Genomic DNA, 8509 nt, shown 5'->3' with positions numbered 1-8509 from the left:
ACAGTATGTATTTTTTCGCGTCTGCAGCGGCTAATTTTTGTTAATTTCTCTTTGTACCTCCTTAACACCGACAAGGTATTGTTGTTAAAACTAATTGAACAAAAATAATATAATAAAAACTTTCCAAATGATTTGAATTATCTTGTTTTCTCAAAAATGAAACATAATTCTTCTGTATTAGGTACAAACTTAGGTATAACCCAAAACTAAGTTCCTAAAAACTTGTCTTGTTGTTTGCGGGTAGAAGGTAACATTTTTAACGTACCTCCACCATTTTTGCAAGTATTTTACTTAAAAGTAATGGAATTATCTAATTTTTCTTCCAAATTTGTTCTGTAAGGGATGGATTATGTTAGATAAGTATTTTTTCACGTTTACGATGCTCTGTTCCTGTAAAGATTTCATTACCCCTCCTACCGACTCCATGTCTTAAGTTAATCTTTTTAATATAGATAAATAATTAATACTTGTTATTATAATAGCAATATTTAATTTTAATTCTTTATTTATAAATCGTGTGGTTGCCATTAAGAAAGTAAGGTTAACTTTGGACAACTTTCAAACAAATAATTGATACCTTTTTATAAACACTCAATCATTTGTTTTCATGTAAAATGAGGAAAACAAATTATTTACTAACAACAATGGAAGGTTTGCACACATCAATTATTTGTTTATAACTAAAGAACAACGTATTTCTGTTTGCCTTGGTTGTCGAGATCTTGCTGTACTACTTCGACTACTTTCTTTCGAATAAAGACACTTTTTGTGAAATAAACTACATTAATGATATTATGTAGCTGTTTCTATTAAGTAAATATGTAATGAGCAAGATACAATGTTTATTGTAGCAATTATTTATGTTTAAATGTTATTAATTTTTGTACTTAGAAATTTTCATTATCAACTCATCTGAGTAGTTTTAACTTAACAAAATACTGTGTTAAACAGTAGAAAGGATAATTTCAAATAGTTACCTTATTATTTATAGATGATAATGTTTAAAACGTTATTTTAAACTGCCTGTCCTCTCAAGTGGCTTCGTCTGCTCCAGCAGTCGGACTTTCACAATCAGACGTTTAAACTCTCCCAAAACTGACTAATTTGAAAGGTAAAGATTTATAAATTAGTACACTTTTCATTAAAATATAGGCAAAGAAACTAACTGCTATTTTTATTAACATGTATTAACTTTTTTACTTTATCACTTTTGCCTATATTTTTCTTATTAAAATCGGTTTTTATTTAAGGGACCTTTGATATTTTTTCAGTTTTCTTTAAACAAAAAACGTTGCCTTGCATTGTATTGTTAATATTACATAAATATATCATTTGTTTCTTAAACAAAAGATTAGCTTAGTTTTCAAATGTTTTAAAGAACAAACGACAACATAAAAGACCTCTGCACATGTTTTCACCTGCAATTATTTCCGATTTTAAATTTAATTAATTAATAAGCCTCTTGTTTTTAAATCGATTGTAATTAAGTAGTTTTTTATCAATAAATTGTGTGTAGTTTACATACCCTCTTCTTGAGCAATGTGATGAACTTCTGTGACCTGTAAAATAATAAAATGTGAATCACAAAAGATATTCTATTTCGTTTTTTTATTTTACATGTATAATAAACAATCCACAGAACTTCACAATTGTTTAGAATAACATACTTAAATATGATACTTTGTTTTCACATTCCAACATTTATTTTGCATTTACAGTGAATTGCTGTCATTATTTAATATATATGGATAATTATCTGTATTTTATTAGCAACTACAATTCCAATTTATTAATTTACAATTATTCTGCTATGATTTTCTTCTGTTACTATTGAAAAGCAGCGGCAATAATAGCGGAATCCTAAAAGTTTCTTGCAATATTTAGAATTCAGTTGTTTATTATTCAATTATTTTACACATTTACTCTTTTGTTACTCATATTGCAACAAAGAAATATGTTTGTCTGTTTTACTAGCAATTTTTTTTTGTTTGTGATCACCAACAAAGTAAATCTAAAAACAAAGTAAGTTGCTATACAAGGATCATCATCTGTTTTGGGGCATTCTTGTAGATTCTCAGTTATTTCTAACCAAGGCAGTCTAACATAAGATAAATATATTTTTTTTTTGTGTAATTAACAATTTTGAGAAATAATAATGTGAGTAATTGGAGCTTTGAAAGAAATAAATGGGTTTTGTGTTAAAATCAAATTATGTTAGTAGATAGTGCAATTTAAGCAACAATTTATAAATACTTACCAAATTATTAGTCCATCAGCTCATATTAAAACCACGGTGACTTACAGTATCATATATACTGTATGAAGTCCATCTTGGTTACTGCAAATAATAAAATGTTAAATTTTTACATCTGTTTCAGGATATTACTGACTAAAATTGATGAAGATAACACTTACCATTCGTTAAAGATCATTTTTCAAGATGACTTTCTTAGGCCTCAGTGAACAGATGTTTCGATTGTGCGGTACACACACGTCTAAAAGAACATTTAAATTATCAAATCCCAAACAAAATTGTTTAGTTAGCAGCAATTACATGAAGATAATGGCGTCTTTAAGTTGCAAAGCAAAGCACAGAATGATGCATTTTACTTACCATATTGGAACACTTCTTTATCACGTTGAGGTGAGGGTTGAAGCGTTTAGTATGTATTTTTTCTTTTCGTAAAATTGTAATAAACATATACAGAAATATTCATCAATGACCCTTACTGACACTGAATCCATACCGGAGAACAAAACACTGAAGTGGAGCCATCTGTCGTTTTTCGACCACATTCAGTGTGTATAACAGTAGATGTCACTTAAGAAAATTTTAAAATTCAATGATCTCAAGTTACAAATTTACGAAAAATATACTTATGATTTATTATTTAGTCGAATTGTAATTCATTTTTCTTTTTAAAAATTGTACTAATTTTTGTCTTTTGTTTGTTGCAGGCCGGCTAGGAGAAACAGAAATTACCTTGGAGTTCCCAGGACTGTTCCAGACTGCTGTAAAGGTAGGATACATTTTTTTAAACAAATAAAGGAGATACAATAGGTATTTTTTGGGTTAATTTGATTGCATTCGTCTTTTCAAGTATTTAAAAAAAAATATTTTATACTTACCTACTTACATTTTTGTAGTTTTGTTATATCTTCTTTTATTGTTTGGCGATGTCTTTCCGCCTGCGTTCGACTGTTGCAGTTTTTTATTATTTACTGATCTCTATTGTTTTAAATTGTTTTAACTATTTTTTTAAGAGAACTTGTCGCTTTATCTAGGTGATTGGTTTCAATATTTTAATTTTATTTGTTTATTAATTTACGCGCGTTTTATTGAAGTGTAAAGTGAAACTACAGTAGAAGAAACAAAAATGCAGTGGCGGTTCGTGCACTCGAAGAGCGGGCACTTTAATATTAGATAATACTAATACTTCGTTCATATAGCCGCTGCTGTCGTATAATAAGTGTTTTATGAAAAAATAAAATTACTTAGTAAAATTGCAGGTGCAATATAGNGATATTTCACCTTACGTGAGATTGTTCTTTTTATTGAATAATTTTCTTTTATTAACTGTATATAATAAAAAGATGAAAAGTGATATTTTCATTCACCCCACGCTCCCTTTAAATGAGATATTGCTGAACACATCCCACCCCTTACGTAATTTATAGATGTCCCCTAATAAAATGAGTATACTATGAAACTGTTACAAACTTAAAACTTTATTTTTATTACAAGTTTTTTAACATTTTATAACTGTATTATGTACGCATTTTTACAAAAATAAAATTTCATTACTAAATTAGGAATGGTATAATTGCTTTCCTTCTGGAGGGATAATTACTAAACACCCTCTTATAATTGTTATGTTCTTTAATGGCCCAGCGTGTCATTTTATAAAACCCAACTAAAGCAAATAGTAAAGCGGGGAAGCACCGTGTCATTATACTAAACCCTAACCACGCCCCAAATTCGTAAGTGTAGCTAGGGCACGAGACATAATTAAAAAGTTTTGTGAAGGGGTTGCTATTTGGGACTGGGATCTTAGGGGCGTCAGTATCAGTTATTTGCGTTTTAGAGACAAGCAGTTGGGTACTTAAGTTACCTAATTCGCATAAAATAAATATAAATAGTCCCAAGAAATACAAAGTGTTTGAGGGGGGACTATACAAGGGATGATTTATGTCGTACGCCACATAAATGGTAAACCCCCAAAAGTAGCCACAATTAATGAAAAATTTGATGAAAGGGATCTTTATACGTGAATAACGATGTACAAATACGATTTCTAACAATCTTTTTACGTAGTGGATGGCCCAGCAAAAATTTTTCAAATGATGTCTTACATAAGCGCTCAAACTTTCATACTTGTTGTCGCAAAATTTTTGCAAATACTGTGCGGTAATGAAATAAAGCAGCAAAGGTCCTAAATATTCCATCGTACGAGCGAATTTCCACGAAATTAGTGGTCCCAATTGGCGAATGTAAACTTTTGATCCATCTTTAAGATCTAATTCGTCAACATTTGCGCTATCTACTTCTTCTTTACCAGAAATTGTTACGCTTAGAGAAAGTTGAGCCACATTTACTAAATTGGGATCGATTTTTGTTAATTCATTTTTTATGTCATATACGCTCGTGCCTGGATAAACCATCAATTTGTAAAAGACATTACTGTCTGTTAAAACTGCTTCAATTTCAAACATCTCTTCCTTAATAAATAATTCATACTTTAATTTACTTGGAAATTTTCGAAAAATGTCAGTATGACAACTGCTACTCATGACATTATATGCAGTGCTCAGAATTATTAAAAACTTGGTTGGAAATAGAATTAATTTATATTTGCCAGCTTCTGGAGTTTAGTTGGCTTTTTAAATTTTTGAATTTTACCGCGCAGACATTAATAACGCGTTATTAATAACTGAATGTGACCGTCCTTCGGCAGGTGTGATAAAATAACGGCCCAAAGAACAGGGCGATTCTAATCAATATTAACACATCGCAAAGACCCTTTAATTAATTTGGAATATACTTAAAACAATAAAGAAATAAGATACCGAACAATCTAGACTTATTTTTAATTATAATAGACATATTAACTGATTTATGTACAGATACCTATTCCCATTAATCTCAAAAAAGTTTAAAAGTTAATTAAGTACTAAATTACAAACATCATCTACTTGCAACCAGCAATAAATAGTAGTAAAGCATATAACTACGTAGAGAATTATTAATGTTTCCGAAAACTTAATTTTTTTACGTATATAGGTAGTATGGTTTACTTAAGTAGGGCAATAGAATTATAACAACTTTTAAAGGAAATCTGTCAGAAAATAAATAAATATTTATTCGTCAGGTTCTTTTTTATATTTTTGAATTTTATGTAAGTTACCGAGTAATACGTTATAAATAACTGCAATATGTTAAAATGTACCATGTGATAAAATAATCTATGTGATAAAACTTGCAGCATTGCAGTTCGACAGAATGACCAATGACCCTGTCTTATTTATTTTTCTTTTGCTTTTATTTATTTAAGAATTTCATCTTTGTTTGACACTAATGAAGAGACACATTAAATTTTTGTTTTGGTTTACGTGCAGCTGCTGGTTATTATTGAATAAGTGAATAATTAGAAACTAGTTAATTTTCGAAGTGAAAGTGCTTCACAAAAAATGGGTTTTGAGTTGGATCGTTTCGAAGGAGATGTAGACGAAGAATTAATTTGTCCAATATGTTCAGGCGTTTTAGAAGATCCTTTACAGGTGTGTAGGGTTATCTATAATTTTTGTAGGTATTTTACAATCTATCATTTCGATCATTAGGCTTCTGTATGTGAGCATGCATTCTGCAGAGCCTGCATACAAGAATGGGTGTCTCGACAACCCACTTGTCCAGTAGACAGACAACATATTACCTTTGCACAATTGCGACAAGTCCCTCGGATACTGCGGAATCTTTTGGCAAGGTACGTATTCACAAACACACTGAAAACTAACCTTACATATGTATAACTTACATTTCGATTTGTTCAGGCTTTGTATTCGTTGTGAAAATGCACAGTATGGATGTACACAAATATTAAAATTAGATACTTTGTCTTCACACTTAGAAGAATGTGAACATAACCCCAAAAGACCGTTGCCTTGTGAGCAAGGCTGCGGGCTTGTAATTCCAAAGGATGAGCTCAAGGATCACAACTGCATTAAAGAATTGAGGGCTCTAATTCAAACACAACAACAAAAACTAAACGACTTTCAGCAAGAATTGACAGAACAAAAATTTACAATAGGTGAACAGAAAAGAGAGCTACAACTTCTAAAGGTAAACAAAAACTGCTTAAGTTTCTTGTTTCTGATCAAAATCTTGAAAACAAAAGAACATCTTAACAATTATGAAAACAATATGCTATAATTATTGATAGGAAACCATTAAAAAATGAAATCCACAGGTATAAATAAATTAATTATGTAATGTAGAATATTCCTAAGCTGATATGGTAATTGACTTTAATCCAAAATCAATTCCATAGGATTTTATGAAAGCAATGCGCATTTCGAATCCTTCAATGCGAGCCATAGCTGATCAAATGGAGAGAGATGAAGTACTGAGATGGAGTAATACGTTACAAAGGGCAAGAGTTACGCGTTGGGGTGGGATGATTTCAACCCCAGATGAAGTTTTGCAGGTAATTTAATGAATACATTGTTCTAGACGATTGCCAGTAATTTTATTGAAATTCGTGATTTAACAGCGGATGATAAAGAGGACACTGAGCGAAAGTGGATGCCCGTCACATATCCTGGAAGATTTGATGGAAAATTGTCATGAAAGGCGCTGGCCGCCTGGTTTGAGTTCATTAGAGACCAGACAGAATAATAGACGTCAGTATGAGAACTATGTGTGTAAAAGAATCCCTGGCAAGCAAGCCGTTCTTGTTCTGCACTGTGACAACCAACACATGGGAGACGATATGATGGTTGAGCCTGGTCTTGTGATGATTTTTGCCCATGGGATCGAATAAAACAGCTCTCTGAGACTGTCACAGTACAATACATTCCATACAAAAAGCTTTACTGTCATTCAACAAACCGTGGTTCGTTTTGCAACGCCTGATGTGAAAAAAAACTCTTCTCAATGTGTTTCGAGTTATTTTTTGGGCTTAGTTGTTTCTGTAAAGAATTATTTGTCATGTGTAGCCAAAAACTATCTACTTGAAAACGAGAATCTCATCGTGAGGTAAAAACTGTTTTTAAATTTCTTTTTGAAGTCCCAATCAATAAATCATGTAAGTGTTGTGATAATATTGAGATTTTTCCTGACCTTTGGGCAATTATTTGAATAGAAACTGATTTTGTCTTGTTTTGAGTACAAATCTAGTAGGTAACAATTAGCTTGCTTGCAATTTTTATTTAGAATTTGAACAAATGAAAGAAACAAAATTTAAACCAAAGTTTTTTTTTTGATTTGTTTGTTAAGTTGGAAATTTTGTTTTCGTTTTGTTGCCTTGGTGCTTTAAATTGTGTTCAATTAGATAAAATAAAAAAGCAAAATTAGATAAACATTTGTAATTAAATTAAATCGTTTCTCCTTCCAGTATGACAATACAACAATTCCATTACTCGAATTTAATGTTGTGAAAGTATTATTAATTTATAATAAATTGAATGATCGTTAAATATGTTTACATTTTTGTATCTGCATTTCTATTTCTGTATTGAAATTGCTTATTTTTTATATTATCGTGTATAAGCAGGGTTTTCAACTCATAAAAATTTTTTTCATTACCGAGGACATTTTCTTCTATTTAGATACGATTTTAGAAATTATTTTAGTTGTAAATTTTAGGTTTATTATTAATATTGATCTCATAAAATGTTTTATTTTTGGAGTCATTCCCCTTTAAATTGGCGAATGACTGCTAGTCACTATGGATCTGAAAATTAGTTAAACATGTGATCGTTATCGGTTTTTAATTAATTAGTCTTTCGGAGGGTTGTAAATATTCAAAGCAGTGCCAAGTCTAATTTTTACTCTAATAGTAATAAAAAAGTAGTTAAGAAAACATTTAGACAAATGAAAGTTTGAAAAAATCCAAAACTTTTAAAATTTTCCTCGTATACGTTATATTGCTGCAACTTTTTGGAATTCCCCTCGTAACTAAACGTAAAGTTTAATCAAAATCACAGATAAAAAAGTTGCAAAAAGCATTTGCATCAAATGTTTCCAAAAAGCTTCACCATTATGGTCCTTACCCACATTATTTTTTTTTACAATTAGTATTAGGTATAATAATCACATGAGGCTTACTTACAACTTATTATAATAACGAGAAATGCGCAAAATGTTTTTATTGATAATCATGCAATTTAGTATTATCTATAAAGTGAAAAAGATGCGAAAATGTATTTTCTAAATAATTATACTTTTTCCATTTGTTAGTTAAGCGCTTTTGTTGTGTTGGGCATTTCGCGTTTTTTTTTTTTATAATAAATC

At 30.2% G+C, this 8509-nt stretch overlaps 1 protein-coding gene and 1 pseudogene across 1 annotated transcript; one reads left to right on the top strand and one right to left on the bottom strand.

The window, feature by feature from the left end:
- The window catches only part of LOC108734021, an 11625-nt pseudogene extending 6334 nt beyond the window's left edge, over positions 1-5291 (bottom strand).
- Positions 5292-5499: 208 nt separating this feature from the next.
- LOC108734023 (E3 ubiquitin-protein ligase NRDP1) lies at positions 5500-8503 on the top strand. The gene is made up of 5 exons (XM_018465407.2): positions 5500-5778; positions 5839-5981; positions 6049-6337; positions 6546-6701; positions 6768-8503. Exons 1-5 carry the CDS (start codon positions 5689-5691, stop codon positions 7035-7037), a joined length of 948 nt encoding a protein of 315 aa, XP_018320909.1. The 5' UTR covers positions 5500-5688; the 3' UTR covers positions 7038-8503.
- The last annotated feature ends 6 nt before the right edge of the window (positions 8504-8509 follow it).

This window comes from Agrilus planipennis, unplaced genomic scaffold, assembly GCF_000699045.2.
Source record: "Agrilus planipennis isolate EAB-ADULT unplaced genomic scaffold, Apla_2.0 scaffold8, whole genome shotgun sequence".
In the NCBI taxonomy this organism is placed as follows: domain Eukaryota; kingdom Metazoa; phylum Arthropoda; class Insecta; order Coleoptera; family Buprestidae; genus Agrilus; species Agrilus planipennis.
Note: the sequence above shows the minus strand (reverse complement) of the source record. Positions and strands in the feature narration are given on the sequence as shown.

Coding starts and splice junctions, on each gene's coding strand:
- LOC108734023 (XM_018465407.2), top strand. CDS start 5,689: ATGGGTTTTGAGTTGGATCGTTTCGAAGGAGATGTAGACGAAGAATTA. Junction 6,338..6,545: donor GAGAGCTACAACTTCTAAAG/GTAAACAAAAAC, acceptor TCAATTCCATAG/GATTTTATGAAAGCAATGCG. Junction 6,702..6,767: donor CCCCAGATGAAGTTTTGCAG/GTAATTTAATGA, acceptor GTGATTTAACAG/CGGATGATAAAGAGGACACT.